A 22,992-nucleotide genomic window follows, 5' to 3' on the forward strand; every position below is an offset into this window, starting at 1 on the left:
CAACCCATAGTGGGAAATTAAATAAAATGTAGATTTATAACCTGCGCTAATACCTGGAGGTGTCTTTGCGTGGCGGCTCATCATGATCTATAAGCCTGCACAGAGAGTTCGAAAATGTGAGGACAGGCTAGTTGTTAAAGCTGAGGTTTTAGGGCTTCACGAAAAGCCAGTAGATTGTTTTCTGTCTTCAGTGCTAGTGGAAGTGAGTTCCACAGTCTAGCTGTGCTTGCAATGATGGTCCCAGGGTGATCCTGATCTCGTCTGATTAAGCATAGTCCTAACCTGCATTACCGAGATGGTGCTAAAGTTGTAGAGGCAGGGGATAGTGACTGCTGAAAAGCCTTCCTCGCTTGAAACCTACATCGTAGTGGTGGGGGGGTCCTTTGGGTTGCTCACCGACTACTCCCCGAGTGGAAATGAAGGAGTCTGAGACTACTTTGACTTTAGCTTGAAAGGAAAGTGCTAACTGGTTACAAAAGTCTTGGTTTACTCCTGTATTTTTCTGGGCAGGGAGCTCTATTACGAAGGCACAATGCACTTTAAAAGATAGGTTGGGAAATGTGCTGATTAGTAGACGCATTTATTATTTAAATGCATGAAGATTCCATCTGCATTGTCTCTCTAATTGTGAATGGCCTCCATAATAAAATAAAAGCTTGAGACATAGATGAATGGATACAAGGCCATAGCCCTGCTATTGTGTTAATTCAGGAGACTCCTTATACAAGAAAGACTGAATCCACATACAGAATGTTTGGACACTGGAATCGGCTAATGCCGCCCATAGGGGAATTGCAATTTTTATTAATAAATCATTTAATTTTCAAATAACTTCATTTCAGGCAGATAAAGAAGGGAGATGGGTTCTAATTAGTGGGTTAATCAATCAGTGTAGATTAACAATATCTTCTATATGTGCACCCATAAACGATAATCAGCACCATTATTAGATCTTTGCTATGCACTTGTACAGATTCCAGGAGTGGTAATAATACGTGGTGAGTTACATTTTTTGCAAAATCCGGAAATGGATTTGTCCTCTGGGACCTGCAAACAAAACAAGACCCAAATCGCCAGGGCTTTGACGGAATGTATGCAAAAACTAGATCTGATAGATATCTGGCGGGCTAGGTACCTGGAAAAGAGAGAATATTGCCAAATATAAAACTGCGGCCCGACTGGACTACTTACTTCCTTCCAGTAACTTGAGATTAAATAATTATATGCATATCCAGAATGGCTTTTCAGATCATGCACTGATAAAGGGGGTAACCAGGTTTGATAAACGTAAGTTAAGCTCAAGAGAGGGCTTTAATAAAAATTGATCTTGAGGACGAAAGTTGGTGCACTGTGGTCCATAAAGAAATAAGATGTGTTTCTTTTCAATCAAACAGAGCTGCAGCTAAAGTAGAAAATGTCTGGGAAGCCTTTCAGGCAACCATTCGTGGCTATATAATTTCCAAAAGATATTGTAACAAAGAGCTCTCAAAAGATAGAGAGGTCACAATTAGAAATAGTTTCCACCAGGCAAATGAACAATATATCAGAACAAAGAGCGCAAAGAACAAACTGACTCTCCTGCATGTACGCAAAAGGATGCAGGAATACTATTATAACATAGGTTGTTTGGCCAACTCCGCATACCGTCAATAAGTATATGAAGAAAGTAAATTCTCTGGGAAATTCTTAGCTTGGCTAATAGGAGAGCGGCAAGCATCGAACAAGATAACATCCATGGTGGAAAAAAATTCAAAGATTTGCATGACAGAAGAATCACAAATCCATGAGTATTTCTTTAACCATTATAAAGCCATCTACGACACAGAAGGGTAATGTTTTAAAACTTGAGGAGTTTGAGTAAGCTTACAGTCCCCAAACTACAGGTAAATCATGTAAGGGATCTGTATGCAGATATTACACTTGAAGAAATAGAGGAAGTGGTGCAGTCCTTAGCTAATGTGAAAGCAAGTGGAGAATATGGATTTCCTGCCGAATTACATAAAAAATAATTCTGCGGTATTGAACCCCAAATTGGTAGTATTGGCCAACTATATTCTGCAGGAGAGAGCGGTACCACCCTCCTTTAAAATGGCGGTAGTGGTCAGCTTTTTAAAGAAAAATAAAGACAAGGGGGATGTGAATTCATATAGACAATACGTCTCCTAAACACCGACAACAAGATTATAGCTAAATTGTTAGCCAACAGAATGAGTAAGTGCATAGGGTCAGTCATACACCCAGATCACTGTGGATTTATTCTAGGGAGGCAGCTATCTATCAACACTACGTTTTTTAATTGAGGCCTTAGGGTATTTTAGCCACAATAAAATTCCGGCCCAGATTATGCTGCTAGATGCAGAGAAGGCTTTGGATTTGGTTTGATGGGAAAGTCTTTTCTGCATCTTGGCTGCATTTGGTTTCCCTGCTAGATTTATCCGCCTGATCTGTTTTTTATAGAGGGGCCTCAGCACAAATAATTATTAATTCTAGTTGTGTTGGCACGTGCAATGTATACAGAGGAACAAGACAAGGTTGTCCTCTGTCAATGATACTTTTCGCTCTTTTTATAGAACCATTAGCAATTGCTATTCGTTCGATCAGCAACTGACTTCTCCAATTAAGGGGATGACAAATATAAAGGTGTACAACGACAATATAGTATTTCTTAAACCGGACCTCCAGATCCAAAAAAGCATATTTGAGTTTTTTCAGGGATTCCAACTGATGGAAGGCTATAGGATAAATACATTGAAAACAGATCCTGCTGTGTGATACTACACCAGACACTTTACTACTAGAATTTTGTTCAGTAGTTAATACCAGACCTATATATGTTTCAGAGAATATGAATGATATATATATTTTAAAATTTGTTCCTCCCGTGTATAAAATAGTTTGTTCCTAAAATGGAATAACTTACTGCTGTCAATAATTGGCCGAGCTGCACGGATTTGTATGTCAATTTTACCACTATGTAATTTCTTATTCTCTGCCATTTCAAGTGCAATACAGATTAAATTTTTTAAGGAATTGCAGGATATGTTTACAAGTTTCCTATAGGCAAATGAAGTATCTAGATTAGCTATAGGTTCGAGGCATGTGGGCTGCTGAATTCATATCTGTGCATAGATCGCCGCCTAGTGTTGGGTCCGGATGTTTGCACGTTGTTGTCCTGGAAGAGTCTTCGAAGTATCCTTGGATAGGTGACTCCTCCCCTGGACTACAGTGCGCATGGGCATCCTCTCCATCCTCAGATTGTTTTTTCCCGCCATTGGGTTCGGATGTGCTTATCTTGACTCAAGTTAGGAAAAACTCTTTTCAGGCCAAAAGGCCTCTAGTTCGCGTCGGTACTGTTCCCGGTCGGTATCGATAGTATCTTTGTTAGTTTACTATCTTCCAGAACCAACTTTTTCGCATCTTACCCGACCATCGACCCGACATCGACGATGGAATCGAGGACACCATTCAAGCGGTGCCCTGTATGCAATGCGAAATATCCACACATCGACGTCCATCCGGTGTGCAACAAATGCCTTTCACCGGATCACGACGAATCTACATGTATGGCCTGTGCCCGATTTCGATCCAAGAAGACTCTCCGGAATCGACGAGCGGCGAGACTCGAGGCGCAGCAACCGGCACCGGCCCCCATCTTCAGCGCAGAGACCGAAGATGTCGAAGAAGTGGAGAACCTACCCTCCAGCCCCGCTTCCGAACATAACTCCGGATCGGAAGACGTCGACGAAACACTCTTTCGCAGAGATGAAGACGACACCGAGGTAGGAGACTACAATGAGGCCTTAGAGGCCGAAGAGAGTAGCTCCGATGACGAGCAAGGCCTACCCGTTCAGACTGAGGAAATCCCAGTGCAACTGTCTATGGCACCGGTCTAGGGATCGCCTTCGGGCCTTACCCAAGACCTATCCCGCAGTTCTTCGGCCCCGCCCTCGGGCCCGGCCTCGGACATTCAGCGGCAGCCATTAATGCCCAAACCGGCTGGTTTCCCTTCTTTGAAACCAAAAGCTGTATTGGTTCAACTGAAACCGAAACCGAAAGTGGCGCTGGTCGGATAGAGGCCCTCCACACCTTCGACGCCAGCTAAACCCGTCGGCACCGAGCGCAACAAACGAGACTTCGGTGCCGAGCTCGAAGCGGCCGACGTCGGAGTCGACATACGGAAAAAGACATTTGGTGCCACCAAACCTACTCGGCTCCCGGCACCGACGCAATCGGCTCCGACCCCAAAGGTCAAACTACCTGCCGCGTCTCACACCGCTTCGACAGCACCACCAAAGCCACACTCATCGAAGGCGTCGACGGCCATTCCCGCCCCTCGACTCCACGACTCACCGGCGCCGAAAAAGTCCACGCCCGCCTCCACAGAACCGGTCGGCGCAAAGGAATCCAGGGCGCTCCAGGTGCCACCCGTTGCTGCGCAGCGCACCAAAAATAAAAATGTCCTACAGGACACGTCGGGCTCCGAGCCAATAAAAGCTCCAACAGCCTCTTCGGCACCAGCCAACATTACTTTTAGCCTGCCACCATCCACGGCCCCGAAACTGTTCCAAATCAGGACACGGATCACCCACACCACGATCACGCCTGCCGAACACTCTGCGGAGACGTCTCCATCGCATATCATCGACGCCGACACCGGCAGGATGATTATCCACAAAAGGAGAATAACTTCTGAGCCAGCTTTGGACTCCTTCCGGATCCCACTTAAGAGAAAGCTGCCAGTGGCTTCAGAACCAGTTCTTTACGAACCTTTCCATTCACCCTACCAGGATCCACAATCCTTCTCTCCCACACACTCCGACACGGATGCGTTGGAGGACTACATGGGTGACCAAGTCCCCTACCCCGGAGGGATGGACCCTGATGGCCAACAGGACCCTGATCAAGCTTGGGATGACCCTGTAGACACAGGTGCACCTATGGATGCACAGGACCCGCAACTCTATGGAGCAAAAACATCTCCCACAGAGGACACTGCCGCGTTCAACGCTCTAATTGAACGTGCTGCGGCCAATCATGGGGTGCAACTTCACTCGGACACCATCTAGGACGACTTTCTCATGGATAGTTTCGCATCCTCAGAAAGGAATATAAAGACTCTGCCCATGTTAAAGGGGGTCCTCAAGCCAGCAAAGGACATCTTCAAAGAACCCACCAGGGCAAGAGTGATAAACCCCAGGATCGACAAAAAATACAGATAGGCGCCTGGGGACCCTACTTACATTAGAGGCCAATTACCTCTGGATTCCATTGTCGTTGCGAATGCTCGCAAGAGGGCACACTCGCAAACAACAGGTGATGCTCCTCCCCCGGACAAAGAGTCCAAGGTGCTAGAGACCTCTGGCAAACGGGTTGCCGCCCAAGCAGCTAACATATGGCGCATTGCCAACACTCAAGCGCTCCTCGCTCGCTATGATCGAGCGCACTACGACACATTAGAACAACTACTCCAACATCTCCCTGACCAATTCAAAGAAGGTGCAGAGATCCTCATCAGGGAGGGACAACTGCTCACAAATGCATCCATTAAGTGTGCACTGGATGCCGCGGATACAGCTGCCAGAGCCATAAACACTAGCGTCATGTTGCGACGACACGCCTGGTTGCGAATCTCCGGATTCAAACCAGAGGTACAAAATAACATCCTCAACCAACCTGTCAACCCCGACTACTTATTCGGCCCGGAGGTTGACACTACCCTAGAGAAAATAAAAAAGGACACGGACACTGCAAAGTCCATGGGGGCCCTACAGACGCAGTCCTTTCGGAGCGGCTCCTTTCGTCGCCCCGGAAATAGAGGAGCAGGTAGAGGACAGGGGTCACAGCAAACATACAACAAGGGTAACACACAAAACACCTACGATAAAAACACCCGGGGTGGATATCGTGGCTCCAGCACAAAGGGCAGAGGACGCGGCTACGGCAACACCAGGTCCTCTCCCAAGAACAAGCAGTGACGCCCTCTCCTTTCCTCCCGACCACATAACACCTGTCGCGGGAAGGCTACAAAGGTTCCTGTCCACGTGGAACTCCATCACCACGGACAGGTGGGTCAAAGATATTGTCAAATACGGTTACTGTCTAGAACTAACCTCCACTCCACCCACCATACCTCCAAAAAACCGTCCTATGTCCTCAGAGCACTTAACGCTCTTACAGCAGGAGGTGCAAAGCATGCTTCTAAAAGGCGCAATCGAGGTCGTACCCGTCCACGAGCAAGGTACGGGGGTGTACTCCCTGTACTTTTTAATACCAAAAAAGGACGGGTCACTCAGACCTATATTAGACCTGAGACCCCTGAACCAGTACATTCTTTCCGAGCATTTTCACATGCTCACTCTACAGCAAGTCCTCCCGCTGCTCAAGCAGGGAGACTTTTTGGCCACACTGGACCTCAAGGATGCGTATTTCCACATACCCATTCACCCCTCACACAAGAAATACCTCAGGTTCACTGTTCAAGGGCAGCACTACCAATTCAAAGTCCTTCCCTTCGGCGTGACAACAGCACCCAGGGTGTTCACAAAGTGCCTAGCTACTGTGGCGGCACATCTACGGAGGCAGCACATACACGTCTACCCTTACCTGGACGACTGGCTCGTTCAAGCGAAGTCAGCCCAGCAATGTGCCAGCCACATGTCCCGCACCATCCACCTCCTTCACAGTCTGGGGTTCTCACTAAATTACCCAAAATCCCATCTCCAGCCCGCACACGTACAACAGTACCTCGGTGCGACTATAGACACTCTGGCGGCCACAGCTCAGCCAAATTTGGTGAGAATCAACAGCATGCAAATGCTGATTTCCAAGTTCAAACCACAACACTCCCTTCCAGCGCGAGTGTTCATGCAGTTGATAGGCATGATGGCCTCCTGCATCTTCATAGTCCCACACGCGAGACTACATATGCGCCCGCTTCAGGAGTGCTTAGCACGTCAGTGGAATCAGGCTCAAGGACAGTTGAAAGACCTAGTGTTGGTGAGCGGTCGGGCATACAACTCTCTGCATTGGTGGAATCCACAAAACCTTTGCAAGGGCCGACCGTTCCAAGAGCCTGTCCCACAGATCATACTGACGGGGGACGCGTCTCTCCAGGGATGGGGAGCTCATGTACTCCATTACACAGTGCAGGGACTATGGACACAACAACAAAAGAAGATGCACATCAACCTTCTAGAGCTGATGGCAATCTTCCTCGCTATGAAAGCATTCAAAGTACACTTGTGCAACAAAGTTGTGTTGATCCGGACGGACAACATGACTGCAATGTACTACATACAGAAGCAGGGAGGAACACACTCTCCACAGTTGTCTCATCTGGCTCAGAGCCTGTGGAAGTGGGCCATTCAGAGGAACATGTTCCTCATGGCAGAACACCTCCCCGGCAAGGACAACCAGATGGTGGATCTGCTCAGCAGACACAGCCACCAGATGCACGAGTGGGAGTTACACCCATCAGTACTCCAACCGTACTTCCAGCAGTGGGGTCATCCAGAGATGGACCTATTCGCGACAAGCGAAAACGCAAAATGCCAAAGCTTTGCCGCCAGGTTCCCACATCCGCAGTCGCAGGGTAATGCGATATGGATGAACTGGTCCGGCAGATTTGCGTACGCTTTTCCCCCAGCACCACTGATACCGCTGGTGGCACGCAAACTGAGACAACACTCACTGACACTCGTCCTGGTTGCTCCAACGTGGGCACGCCAGCCATGGTACACCACCTTTCTCGAACTTTCCGTGGTGCCGCATCAAAGGCTGCGGATCAAACCCGCGCATTTGACGCAGAACCATGGAGAGATTCAGCACCCAGATCCGCAACAGCTGAACCTGGCAATCTGGCTCCTGAAGTCCTAGAGTTTGGCTACCTAAACCTGCCACCTGACTGTATGGACATCATTAAGGAGGCCAGGAGACCCACTACCAGAGCTTGCTATGCAGCCAAATGGAAGAGGTTCGTCATTTATTGCAATAGTAATGACATTAACCCGCTAGACGCGTCCATCCAAAACATTATTTGTTACCTATTACACCTATACCGATGCAATCTGGCGTACACCTCTATACGTGTCCATTTGACCGCAATCTCAGCCTATCTACAAACCAGGCAGCACCTCTCTCTATTCAGAGTGCCTGCCATCAAAGCATTCTTGGAAGGACTCAAACGAGTCATTCCACCTACCCACCCACCAGCCCCAATGTGGAACCTCAACTTGGTCCTCACACGCCTGATGGGTCCACCCTTTGAACCTCTACACATGTGAGATTCAATTCCTTACCTGGAAAGTAGCTTTCCTAGTAGCGATAACTTCTTTACGAAGAGTTAGTGAACTCCAGGCACTAACCGTCCAAGAGCCATTCATACAGGTTCACGCCAACAGGGTCGTACTACGTACCAACCCCAAATTCATGCCTAAGGTGGTATCGCAGTTCCATATCAATCAAACTATTGAACTGCCTGTTTTCTTTCAAAACCCACAAACTGTCGCAGAAAGGGCACTCCATACACTAGATGTAAAAAGGGCCCTCATGTATTATATCGACAGGACCAAACCCTTTAGAAAAACAAATTAACTTTTCGTTGCCTTTGCCCCACACCACAAAGGTAACGCTATCTCCAAAGCAGGAATAGCCAGATGGATCGTTAAATGTATTCAAATTTGCTATCAAAAGGCTAAACGCACTTTAACGATTCCCCCTCGAGCCCACTCAACACGTAAGTTAGGGGCCTCCATGGCTTTCCTAGGAAACATTCCTTTGCATGACATATGTAGAGCAGCCACCTGGTCCACATACATTTACCAAACACTATTGTGTAGATGTGCAATCAAAACAGCAGGCAGCTGTAGGACAGGCTGTTCTCAAAACTCTTTTTCAGACCGCTGCAGCTGGCACGGGTAGCCGCCGCTAATAAGAGGGCACTGCTATATATTCTATGCACAGATATGAATTCAGCAGCCCACATGCTTTGAACTGAATATGCTGCTTACCAGTATGCATCTGTTCTTGGCATGTAGGGCTGCTGACATTCATATCGCCCTCCCTCCTCCCCGGCGCCTGTAGCAGCTGCAGCTCTCAGAATTACTGTAAGCATGGTCATCACTTTCTGTATCTACTCCATCACGGCCACAATGGCGAAAAACAATCTGAGGATGGAGAGGATGCCCATGCGCACTGTAGTCCAGGGGAGGAGTCACCTATCCAAGGATACTTCGAAGACTCTTCCAGGACAACAACGTGCAAAGATCCGGACCCAACACTAGGCGGCGATCTATGCACAGATATGAATGTCAGCAGCCCTACATGCCAAGAACAGATGCATACTGGTAAGTAGCATATTCAATACATTATATAGACATCTGAATGAAGGCGGATTGCCCCTCTCTTCTTTAAGGGAATATTACTTTGCGACTGTACATACTGCGCACTGATCAGATAAAACTTTAAACACGGACAGATGTATTTTTTTTTTTTAGATTTAATTTTGTAACAATACAATATTACCGATTTTATGCGATTAACCAAAACCCACAAAGTCAGATATAAGGTTTTACAATGCTATATAAAACTTAAGCAGCAACTTTTCAGCTATTATGATATCCCAATGCTCAATGCAACACCCCGTTTAAGAGAGATATATATATATATATATATATATATATATATATATATATATATATATATATCCTTAGTGGATAAGAATGGTGTGTTAAGCTTGTTGAGAAATGGGTACGAAAAGATACCGGATTTTCTGGATGGGAGCTGGAAAAAGTGGAACAAAATTGAACCCAGCATTCAGCATCATACACCATTACAATGGTCCTTTATTAGGGTAAGGCACTTCCTGCTGGTTCTAAATCCCATACAGAGAAGTGTAGCTCACTGGTTAGAGGAGGCATACCCTGAAGCAGAGATCAGGCCCGGGACCTGGGTTCGATTCCCGACGCGGCAGGGTCCAGAACCCAATTGTCCACGGACTCGATAATTCTCGCTTCGGTGCCCACTCTAAGCATGAGTTCACACTATGCAGCTCTGGGCAACAAGCCTGCTTAATCTCCACAACGGCCCCCGCGGCGGGATGCCTGGCTTTCACCTTGGGGATACCCAGTACGGGTTATCTTACAGGGAAAAACCAGGACGGGTTCCCAATGCAAGCGCCAAGATGCCTGTAGGGTGATAGTTGCGCTCTATAAGTACCTCAATCAATCAATCAATACAGATGGAGAAATTTGCAGAACTTATCAAAGACTTGATCGAATCCAACACTCGTAGGTCAATTAGCTGCTGGGTTATACTTTTACATAACTATGTAGCGTCTAAACTCCATGAGAAAGCGCTAGCTAAATGGCAGGATAAAGAAAATCTGCAGATATCCGTGTCGGCTTGGGATAAGATAAATGAGTTTAATTTCTCACTAATAAAGAGTGCAAATATGCGTTGAATGCAATTTTATACCAAATGGTTGCTATATAAAACTCCCGTCTTCCTCTACAAGATTAACCAACGGATTCTGGGTAACTGTTTTAGATGTGAGGTTGAGGAAGGGGGCAAGTGGACGCATATGGTGTAGAGCTGCTCAAAGCTGCCTACGTTCTGGGATGAGATCAATTTTTCTCTCACTTCAACCAAGAGGCACTCTGACAGCCGTTTTCGGGTATTCAGTTAAAATTTCGAGTTAAAATTTACTATTGGAAAAGCAACAATATTGTGACTTTGATATGGTGGATCCTTAATCCTTAAAAAATGGCAGTTTGAGGAAATCTCCACTTTCCAACATTTTAGATCCAAAATAAATAGAGTTGGACAAAAGATACGCGTTAAGCTCTGGATCACATAGGAAATTTCTTAAGCTACTGCAAATATTTAACTAAGGAGGGGCTACATGGAACAAAATGCTGATAAAATTAAATTACTCCAGTATTGGAACTTTCATAGATTCACATGCTTGAATATTTCCCCATCGTCGAGATGGGAGTCGCCAGTACATTTATAAAAGCAGTGTCACAATAGACATACAAGTTAAAGACCCAAGGCCTCATTATTTAGTAAAACATCCAAGTCCTTATTTAACAAGCATTGAAAATGCAATAGGCCTCACCTTTTATTAAGTTAAAGCCATTTGCTTTGCTAATGGTATTATATAGCAAAGCAAATGGCTGTAACTTAATAAAAGGCGAGACATATTGCATTTTCAATGCTTGTTTTGTCTTTACTTGTGAAAATTTCCTGAAGACGTACCGTGTACACAACCCTCCACCCCGATTGCTGTCCTCCAAAGACTGACCACTCTTTCGCATTTCAAACAAACAGAAGTCACACTGAACGCCCACGCTCTAAGCTCCTCCTAAAGGGGTTGCGGGTGGAGCCCCCTGGAGTCATTGAATAAGCAGTATATACCAGTAATACGGGCCTTCAAACGGGCAGAAATATAAATAATACAAGATTAACTGTATAAAGAAGACTGCACTCCAGCGTGGTCAACAAACATATCCCCCCCGCCACAACCCCCTCAAGGAACTGATGGGGGAGTATGTGCCTGGAAGGCGGTCTCCCTAAAGAGGCGCAAAGACGCGCTTAGTGAAACAACTCACCGCGCGCGAGGCCGCTGATGCTACCGGTCCGAGGCGTCGCTACTCTGTGTATCGTTGCTGAGCCCGGAGGTTGAAGGGGCTGGGGGCGGAGGAATCAATGGTTAGGCAACGGAGGGAAGTGACTCAAGCTCTGTGCGCGCGCAAGTTCCCCCTTCTTCCTCTGGCGCAGAGGCCTTCGCTTCTCCTCTGTGATAGCCACCGCATTCCCTCCCTCCTTCTTGCGGCCCCTCCCCGCACTGTGTGTAAACGCACGAGTGCAGCGTGGGAACCTTAAACCCGCCACCTTTCTCAACACCTTTGTCACGGGTGCCTGCCCCTCGCGTTGGTCTCTCCGAGAAGGGCGTAGTACACAACTGAGACACGCCCCACCTCCCGCACAGACGCTGGCAGTGATCAAAAGGGAAAGGGAACCCAGGGAAGTCCCGTGCACAGGGCAAAAAGAAGTGACCATCTTAATAATGTGGTTGTAACCTGCAAGTTCCGTCATGAAGAATATACATTTCTGCGATTGGCATGTTTGTGTCACAGCAAACCCTAGTTTAAACAAGCAACGCCAACAACGCGACTCCCGCTTTTTTTTCTCTTTTAGAGCCGTCCCAGTTGGACTGGCTCGCATGACTGTTTTCTTATCTTTATGGGGCCATGTGTTTGGCCCCATAAAGATAACAAAACCTTTTACGCCAGCAGTAAGTCGGGGCAGCCAGTCCAACTGGGACGGCTCTAAAAGAGAATAGTATACGTCGTTAGACGCTCTTTTCCAATGGCTGGCCACCGTTTTGCATAAACGGTGACGCCAGCCAATGGAAACGAGAGGCGGGGCTTAAAGCCCACTAGAGAAATCTACCCTAAAACATTAAATCTCGCCAGCGAGACTGCGCATGTCTGCGCAGTCTTACGCCAGGCGAGGCCTAAAAAGGACCAAATTTAAACGATCAATCTGCTGATACCACTCTCTAGAGCCTTCCTGAAAGGAGCTCCAGTCCCTCAGATTTTCTACTGCACGTCCTGCAAGGGAGTCGCCACTGAGCTCTGCTCAGTTTTTTTCCTCAATGTTTGGAATATCCTGGACTTCATTTTTTTTTTTCTTGAATTCAAAGTATTTTACAGCTTCTAATTTCTTTTCCTGGGTGTATTTCACTAACTTCTCCATGTCACATACACCTAAAAAAAGGCCTTTTCAGGCCCTGTGGTACCTGCAGGAAGAAGAGGCTGCATATCAACGACCCCAAAAAAGACTGCCTTTATCCAGATCATAAACCAAATGACAGTAAGGTATGTCGTAGTTTTTCATCAGACTTTAAAGGACCGTGAGGGGAGGCTTTTATTATGGCTGCAGAGGATTAAAGACAGGGAGCACCCTTGATCTTCTGAGGAGAGCAAATGTTCCTCAAGTTTTTCCTCAAAGATGCCTCAAAAAAGACCACTGGATGTCTCTCTAGGTAATTCCTCACAGCAACCTCCAAAGAAGACGAATAAAACGTCTTCAAAGGGTACTAATAAGCAAGATCTGCGTTCCAGGTTGTCTTCTCTATATCAGTTAGATTTCTGTCAAAAAACCTTTCAAGAAATCCGCTTCAGACCCTCCTACACCTCCTGCAAAGTTCAAACATGCTTTTAAAAAACCTTCCTCAGCCCAATCGACTGAAAGCTCGTCGACGGCAATGCCGACGACAAGATCTCCATTGACCGTCATTGGGGTAACAGTCTACGGCTGCGGTCGCTTATTTGGCAGGTCTGTGGTATGTGTCATAGGTGTATGGCGCTTCAGAGAAAGTGCACAGGCATTTACTAAGTCTCTAATACGACGGTGCTGAAAGGTGTAGAGACACCACACACTCTACAGATGCAAGCCAAAGCTTAACGTTACTTGTTACTGAAGCCTCAGCACACGTGAATGATATATTTCTCGTTGTTAAATTCAAACATGAAAATATGAGTACATAAAGAAAATTCAAATGACATAATACAATCTTCTTCTTGTCTTCTTTATTAAGACGAGTTTTGGTGAGGTATCGAGGTTACAGCCATTCACAGCCAACACGTGTTTCGTCGCTTCGGGAGTGTACTCCCACGACTTCCTCAAGGCTCTCTTTGTATTCTTGGAAATTTTTAATTGTGGTTGTAATTCCGGCCCACAAGGGGGTCTAAGTTCGAAGGTAGGAACGAGGGATTCCACAGATCTATCAGGGAGGTGTTCGTGTTCAGACACTTCTCTGGCGTTTTTCTTCAGCTAAAGTGCCCTCGTCCTCACATCGGTCCACTAAATACAAACGTAGGGTCCGCCGAGTATGGCAACCCGTCTTCCGAGTGTTCGCCACAATAAGTCTCGTTGGCGTCAATCTCCTCGTCAGACTTCTTCGTCGACGAGTCCAGTTCCTTTGTTATTGACGATAAACATTTCCAATGTTTCTAAGTCGTCTTCAACAACAAAGTTCCAGACGACGAAGATAACTGCTCTCTCTTCGGCGATTTCTCCCATTAGATCGTCAACAGCCTCGTCGACGGGAGATAGATTGTCGACAACTGTGTTGTCGTCCATGCCAGTTTCGACTGGGATGTTGCTATCAATGTCCGTCTCCGACTCTTCGGAAATATGTGTACCGAAGACGTTTATGTCTACGACTCCAAGGTCTGGATTAGGAAAATGTGTTTTTCAATCAAAATTTCAGCAGGAGAGACTAACACCTTTCTTGACTTCACCAAGTAGAGTCCAACCTTTATTATCAGCTCGTGTCTTGGATGATGAGGATGACTCTGAGGAAGACTGCCTGTTTGGAGCAGCACAAAGTCCATCGGAGCTGAAGGTAAAATATCTGGAAGACTTCGATGATGAATATTATGACCAACAACTTTGCTATTCTGACCAGCGATGTCTGCAACAGTTGTAACCAGGAATGGTTTGTCTTCCCTCCACTCTTGTAACTGACTCTTGTAACTGACTTAAAATTCATGTTGACGGATTACAAAGAGATTTCCTTTGTAGACGCAGTCTTCTGCTCCGGCGCCTCCACCACTACCTGTGGTTCAAAGTCAGCCTCCACCCCTTCCTATGCCTCAAGTGCCTGTACAACAACTTCCATCCACAGATGAAGAAGAGGAACGGCAATAGGAAGGGGGAAATATAAGAGGTGCAACTACTGCAAGACGAATGGGATAGTTGCATTATCCCACCACAAGCGTCGCCATCCCTGCCACAAGTGTACTCTCCTCCAGAGGATTTTTGGGACTTTCATAACCTCTTTGAGAGAGCAGCCCGGCATTTCGAACTCCCAATGCATACTCACCAACAAGACGGTTTCCTTTATGATTTCAAGGAACCCTTCATGAAGTCTGTCAGGTCAATGCCCATTATTGACTACATCTGGGAATAGGGAGTAAAGATAATGCGGGACCCACCTACAGTAAAACCAGTCTTTCCAAGGCTCGACAAACTATAAAACCCCTGACGACGAGCCTGCCTATCTCACAGGTCATCCTAGGCCTGATTCAGTGATTTCCCAAGCGGCACAACGCAGGTCAAAGAATCAATCCACTCCGTTATCAGTGCTTCCGGACAAGGAGGGTAGGAGACTGGACAATATTGGCAAACGTTTTTTCGACAATGTCTGCGTTAACAGTCAGGGCGTCTAATTCCGAAGCGTTGTTGGGTCGCTACAACAGACAAATGGAAGTCTTACAGCCTCTCAATGGAAACCACTACATGGCATCCCTATACCTTCAGGACTCACATTTCCACATGCCCATTAACAAGAAACGCAAGAAGTTTATCAGATTCTCTGTAGCTGGCAAACATAAATTCCGAGTGTTGCCCTTCGGGCTCAAATCTGCTCCTTGCATTTTTACAAAATGCCTAGCACCAGTAGCTGCATATCTCAGACTGCATCATCACCTTGTTTTCCCTTACCTCGATGACTGGCTAGTCAAGGCTCCTTCTTACAACGCCGCAAAAGAGTCCTCCAAGGCCTGTCTACATCTCTTCAGCCAATTGAGTCTCACATTAAATCATCGATAACCTATCCTTATGCTCTAACAGATTGATAAAACAATTCCTTAAAGGACTCTTCAAGACCTTTCCACCTGTGAAATCTCCGCCTCCAACATGGCAACTCAACAAGGTGCTTGCTCAGCTATGAAGCACTTGTTTGAACCGATACATAGAGCCGAATTAAAGTTCTTTTCATGGAAGATTGCTCTCCTTCTGGCCCTTACATCCACAAGAAGAATTAGTGAACTTCAAGCTTTCACCATACATAAACTCTTTTTGCAATTCAAACGCAATAGGTTGATCCTACGAACCAAGCCAAAATGTATCCCTGAAGTCCCCTCGGACTTTCGTCTGAATGAACCAATTATATTAAAATATTTATTTAAAAATCCTTAAACAGCAGCTGAACGAGCTATGCATTCTTTGGACTTGAAACGCTGCCTTAAATTTTATCTGGATAAAGCAAAATCCTTCCGCAAAACCAATCGACTGTTTGTAGCTTATAGCTTGCCTAGCAAAGGATTTCCTTTGATGAAAACGAGCATCTCTAGATGGATTTCTAGGGCAATTCTCTTCTTTCACCAGCAAGCAGGTCATCCCCTGAGATCAAAGGTTCATGCTCATTCTATTAGAGCAGTGTCTACATCTATGGCATTGTTTGCTGGATATTTGTAGAGCAGCAACCTGGAAGAAGCCGCATACATTCACTAAGCAATATTGCTTGGATTGTGAGTCGATGAGAGATACTGCAGTGGGACAGGCAGTGCTGAGACATCTGTTTCAGTAGAGGTGAGCCTTCCTTCCCACCAACCTTTCTATTGCACATTTCTTTTTAACTTTTTTATCCCAATGTTGAAAATAATCCATTTGTGTGTGTGTGTGTGTGTGTGTGTGTGTGTGGGTGTGTGTGTGTGTGTGTGTGTGTGTGTGTATATGTGTATGTATTCTCAAATATCAACTATTATGTGTATGGTCGATGTATAACAAAATGTGCTGATTACTGCTTTTTACTCTTATTCAAGCATGTGAATCTATGAATGTTCCAATACTGGAGTACGAAATAAGTTACTTACCTTTCATAGATTCACATGCGACTCACCCACCTCCCTTGGAAGGGCTCACTTGAACCTATCAGTTGTTTCTTTTTGTACACACAGTGCTTGTGAAAATCTGAGGGACTGGAGCTCCTTTCAGGAAGGTTCTAGAGGGTGGTATCAGCTGATTGGGTGTTTAAGTTTGGTCCTTTTTTAAAAAAAAGTAATCTTTTTATTAAACAATCATCGGTGTAAATAGACAATACAGAGGAGCAGACCACGCATACAATACAATAGGCACAAACTGGGAATTTAGACACTCATTACACAAATGGAACAATCATGGGGAGGGTATGTCATCTTGATCATTGCACTGAGGCGGCACACAGATATCACCTCGATAGGTATTCCATGGGCCCCATATACGAGACCACTTCTTAGGGCATCCTCTCGCCAGATACACTGTCTTTTCTCTAAACATGCACCAGTCAAGGTTTCTTTCCCAGGCCTCCAGTGTGGGTGCGAGATTTGCCCCCCCATAGTTGGGCAACATTCCTTTTTGCCAGTATAAACCCCAATGTGTCCCACTGCGTATGGTGAATATTGAGATCTGTGGGTTCCCAAACATTCATGAGGAATCGCCTCACCTCTGGGCGGAGGGAGACATGCAGTACCTCGTTAATTGTAGCATGCACCTTAAGCCAATAGGAGGTAATGTATTCACATTCTCAAATAATGTGTATGAACGTGCCTATGAGGCCACAGCGCGGTCTGCATTCTCTGGTGTCAGACCACCCTATGTGCATTAATCTCGGTCCAGTAATGTATATCTTGTGAAGGATCTTCAGCTGCACCAGTCGTAGGCGCGCTGGGATAGCCACAACTCTAGGAGAGGATACTGCCACCAGCCAATCCTCATCTTCCAGTTCAACCCCATCTTCAATACACTTATCCCGTAAAAGCTGAAGAGGATCTATCATGTGGTTAATTAACTTTTTATAGATGAGGGAGATCCTTTGGTCTGGGAGGTGGCCATCTAAAATTCTGTCCTCTAGAGGGGAAGTTTCCGGGAGAGCAGTTCCTTTAGGTAGAGTGGACTGGAGGGAGTGCCGGACCTGCGCATAGCAAAAGTGTTCTGTGTCTGAGAGCTTGTATTCAGTCTGAAGCATCTCGAAGGACTTAATCCCACCCCCCTCCAGACATCCCTAATGTGTGAAATTCCAATAATATCCCACCTGTCAAAACCTTTCGTGGTTCACAAATCGCCAAGTTGTTCAGAGTCCCAAAGGGGGGTAGCTAAGGTCCGTTTCAATCTCCATCCAAGAGAAGTGCTGGCATCATGCCAGATGTGAACCGAGTGTTTAGTAGGACCAGTCAGTGCAAATCGTTTAGGCCGGGAATACAGTGCTCTGTTGTAGTTGCCCCCTGGTAAGAGCCATCTATCCATGGCGTAGCCGGGATCGTCCTGGCGACCATACGTACCATGGTTGATAGCTGCTAGATGGGATGCCCAGTAGTACTTTTTGATATCCGGGAGGCTAATGCCTCCGTCATACCAATTTAATGTTAATTTATTCAGGGCGATCCGAGGTTTACCGTCCCAGAGTAGGTCTCTTTGTAAGCCCTCAATCTCTTTAAAGTAGCACGGCGGGACTAGATCAAGGGTATTTTGCAGGGCATAGAGGAACCTGGGAAGGGACATCGTTTTTAATAGAGCGGCCCTGCCCAAGAGGGAGTGGGGAGGTGACTTCCACCTGGCAATATCTTTTTTAAGTTTGTGAAGAGGTGGGTGAAGGTTTTGGCCGTATCTGGCTGCGGGATCAAGCAAAAAGAAAATTCCCAAATATCTAAACCCCGTGATATTAAATTGTATAGGGCAATTTCTAGGAGGGATGGGTGGCTCGCCCTGTAGAACAAATAACGGGGATTTGCCCCAGTTGACAGTGAATCCTGAGAATTTACCAAACACCGCAAGTATGTCTAGAACCACGAGAGATTTATTAGGGGAGGCCAAATAGAGTAAAATGTTGTCTGCATAGAGGGAGATGCGGTCCTCCCAGCCGGGAGACCATCGCAACCCTCGTATCATTGGGTCCCAACGGATTCATGCCGCCAACGGCTCCAGGGCTGGGGAAAAGAGAAGGGGAGACATTGTACAACCCTGACGGGTTCCCAGAGTAAGCAAAAATAAAGCTGACAACTTCTTGTTTACCACCACTTGGGCCAGGTGTTCGGCGTATAGAAGACGTACCCATTGAATGTATCTTGGGCCGAATCCCATCTTTTCTAGAACACCCCAGAGGTAAGGCCATTCAATGGTATCAAATGCCATGGTCGCATCCAGGGATACGATTACAGCTGGTTCACGGAGAGTGAGTGCTCTATGCAGAACTCCATGCAGATTGGAATTTGTGACATATGTTTAGGAATGTACGACACAGATTATGTGCATCACTATGTAAAATAGTTTGTTTAAACATGGATTTTCATAAAGGAAAATTGGTTGTAAGTGTTCCAGGAATCCAGCATGTAGATAGGACAGTTCAGTTCTCATGACTATAACGGAGAGTCCCCTGAATGAGAACTAGATTTACAAGTAACTAATCCTTATCTTTGATCTGCAGAACATGCCTGTTGTAAAGCATGAAACCTTCAGTCTTCTAGCTGTGCTCGAAGTTGTGTGCAGATAGTTCTTGCGATATTGTACAATATGCAATAGAGAAGTTATTTAACAAATTGGATATCCGGCTACACTTTAGAGGTTATAGGAGAAAACTTTAAGCATCTATCTAGCAGTCCAGCAACTCCGATAGGTCCATAATTGGAATATAAGGTTTAAGTCTACTAGCTGTTTTTGGCAGACATACATTTCTGTCTGTACATCTGTACGGACGCTGACAACAAACTCTGCTTCTCTTCTAGGAGCGATTTTCTGAGCCTTCCGTTTCAGGCCATTGAGTGCAGTCTTGCAGGTGTTGCACCAAGCGGTAAGTTTTGCACGCTTGATTTTTTTTATATTTTTGTATTTGACCTTTTACTAATGTATGCATCTGTCCCCAGGTCCTGTTTTTTATGCCTTTGGCATCTTTCCTTAATGGGAAAGCAAACTGAGTCCCTACCATAGCAATATGCCATGGAGGCAGTGTATATTATGTCCCTCAAGTTACCGGCTCCCTTATACCTTACTTACTAAGGTATTCAGACTTTCTCTTCTCGGTCTGCTTAAATAGCATGTGATAGGAAATGGAATTTTAATTTACATCATGTGTTTGTCATAGTTAGTGTAATATCGCCCATCAGGGAATCTTGGTGCTTGCCCTAACATTTTCTTTCATATATTCATCGAATTGAATAATTTCCTGTCATGTGGCTGGGGGTTCCGGTAACATTACAAATTGCAATAAACTGTACATTCATCCCTGAATGACAATGACAGTTAATATTATTTATTTAGTCAGTTTCACCTCCTCTGCTGTGTAAACTACAACTTGGGCGTAGTTCTACAAGTTTTGCTTTGCCACCCACAGGTGACACTGGTAAGCTCTGCTCAGTGCACCAGCGCTTAATGTGAAAGACCGTTTATTGTAGCCCCACAGAACCCAATACATTGCTGAAGTAGAGTTATTGGTTTGGGGTTATTAAAAATCCCTGCACAGGATCAGAGGCAGTGTGGTAACGGAAACAAACCTATTTTGGTATGCACATTATTACACACACACTGCACGTAGAAGAATAGACACTTTTGACTAAAAATACACAGGAAATCATAAAAACAGCAAGAAGGTACGTTGTGAACAGTGAGAATAAAATGAGCATTTTTAACATGGTACAAATGTTATATAAACCCCAACACCCTGAAACCTACTTCTATGTGTTACACAGGGAGAGCATGAAGAGTAGAACAACTTGCAGTCTAGGTTTTCTTGGGGAAAAGTGAGTCACTGCATACCTTGTTGACAGCAAGATCTGTTAGCGTAGGCAAGAAGGCAGTTTTGCCTGCGAAAGGTAAGCATGCTGAAGTAGCGGCCTTCCTCTGTGACTGCTTTATCAGCATCAGGTGAGATGCAGCATCTTTTCAGTGCATTGGCAGTATGTAAGACCGTCTCTGGCACTATCTTGTGCAGTAATATGGGCGAAGGACCTCTCCTTCCAGGTAGTCAAGTGGCAACCCTTGTTTGCTAAATCTTATCAAAGATTGGAATTTGTGACATATGTTTAGGAATGTACGACACAGATTATGTGCATCAAGGTGTACTTCCAGGCGTTTTGTTATGAACATATAAGGTGAAAGGACGTTAATTCAGGTTAGACTATTTTGACTTGAAGTCTGTATTTGTTCTTATTTGACCTTGATATGTTGATAAGTAGACACTTGTCCCAGACTGACTCGTCAGGTGGTATTATGTCATTAGCCAAATGACTTGACACTTTCACGGTTCTAAGGCGTATAAGGTCCGACGACATCTGCGACAGTGGAGGACATGACAGTGATTCTGTATAAAAGTGGGAATATGGAGACTCCTTTTAAGTATGATGGTGTCAGAATCTACTCCAAATGGAGACAGACATTATGGACTTTACGTCAACTGTCCAAACATCGGGCAATAAATTGAATGTCGTCTGAAATTTACTCCCCATAGAGGTTGCCATAGCTCCTATTTCTACAGCATGCAGTGTATTAGAATGCTAAAGCTGGAGTATTAGTTAGCGGCACAATCTTCTCATTTGCATTAACTGGGACTTCAGCAAATGAGGTGAAAGTGTTGAGCATTCTACTCCCCTTTCAGGCCACCGTAGCTCTTATTTCTACAATACTTCATCTGGGAGCTGGTCCTCAAACAGAGCTAAACTCTATATTGATAGATTGGGTACAAATACCTGGATTTAAGCCTTTTATCAAGTCCACTGAAAACTCTGCCACCCCCTTTAGATACACTGTACGGTGGATGGGCGGTTTCAGTGGTTACTTGACTTTTTCTGGCCCAGGGGAAAACTGTCACCCTGACCTAGAAGAGGTTTATCTCTTCAAAAATTGTTAATCTATGCCGATGGCCCTCATGAATAATGCCTATAAATCTTGTACCCTAAGCACGGGTAGTCTTACTTTGACCTTGGCAAAACTGTTCTTGCAAATACTCTTAACAATAAAGAAAGGCGGCCAGCCTGGTTTCTTCAAGAGGGAAAAGATGATGCCCATCATCAACGAATGATTCTGTACCTTCTGCTCTGCTAAGCACTTACACAAAGGTATTGCAGAAAATGAAATATTTAGTTCTCTTCCACGGGGTACTTATCAATCAGTAGTTATAAGCAGTGACTAGTCTCACCCACTTGTGGAGATCCTGAAATCCTGCCTTGGATGGGACTATTCAGTTCTTATGACTATTCACGAGGATTTCCCTGGGAGAGAGTTAAAATTACAACTGGATAACTTTTACATCTTCCAGAATTGGAATTCTCTAATGAAATATCTAGTCATGCCTCCAGAAAGGAACAAATCCCAAGTTAGTACCTCAAGTCTTAAAAAATAAAAAGGTTTCAGAGCACAAAAAAATGTCGCTGCAAGCATTTCGGCCAAAACAGTTGACTTTGGGGAAAACTCCTGTCAATGATGAAGACTTCAAACTCATCAACCAAATCGTCGTCTACGGCGAGGTAGACACCGAGGACTACATTGATGATGATCCAGTTGATGACGCCTGCAAAGACTCCAGCATATATCATTAAGATCCCATAGTTGACCATGCCGCAGAATATTCACATCCCAAAGAAACTGGAGATTCCTCTTTCATATTCATAACTTCAGTTGTCCCCACTGAATGTCCACAGAAGTTCCATGCAAATGTTAGATTGGAAATTGGAAGCTGAAGTTGGTGACCAGGTACAAATTTCAGGTACTTCATACAACACTGCACAACTAGAATTCCTGTATGTAAAGGACTGTGAACACAAACAACCAACAGAGGAAAGAGTGCGACGCTCATTACATGGGCAAAGATTCAAGAGGGGTATAGGAACCACAGGACAATAAGGATATGCTGCGGCCACCACATAGTCATCCCATTCATCTTCGTAGGGACTATTGCCAGCCATATACAGATGTCAAGTCCATTGATGAAAGTGCCTCTTATTTTCCTAGATACTTCACAACAGATAGTGACCTTTCAAAAGCTTGTTCCTTAAATGCAGCCTTATATGCAACTGCCACTGCCAATGCAGCTGCCACTACCACAGGCCTGTCAAACTCTGCACATGCTGCCACTGCTGCCTCAAACTATTGGAGAAGACCGAGTGAAACTGGATGAGGAAGAAATGGTTGAAAATGAAAAAGATGAAGGTTCTTGCCCAAGATCAGGAGAAGGAT

The 22,992-nt window shown here is 45.3% G+C and overlaps 1 protein-coding gene across 8 annotated transcripts in view; it reads left to right on the forward strand.

Annotated features, from left to right (window-relative positions):
* Positions 1–22,992, forward strand: part of TDRKH (tudor and KH domain containing) — a 375,719-nt gene that overhangs the window by 206,717 nt on the left and 146,010 nt on the right. For all 8 annotated transcript variants that reach the window (XM_085639768.1, XM_085639770.1, XM_085639771.1 and 5 more), the window contains exon 9: positions 19,551–19,615. In XM_085639768.1, the coding sequence (XP_085495894.1) occupies positions 19,551–19,615 (65 nt within the window). The remainder of the gene's footprint in view (positions 1–19,550; positions 19,616–22,992) is intronic.

This window comes from Triturus cristatus, chromosome 12 (assembly GCF_964204655.1).
Source record: "Triturus cristatus chromosome 12, aTriCri1.1, whole genome shotgun sequence".
Classification (NCBI taxonomy): Eukaryota; Metazoa; Chordata; class Amphibia; order Caudata; family Salamandridae; genus Triturus; species Triturus cristatus.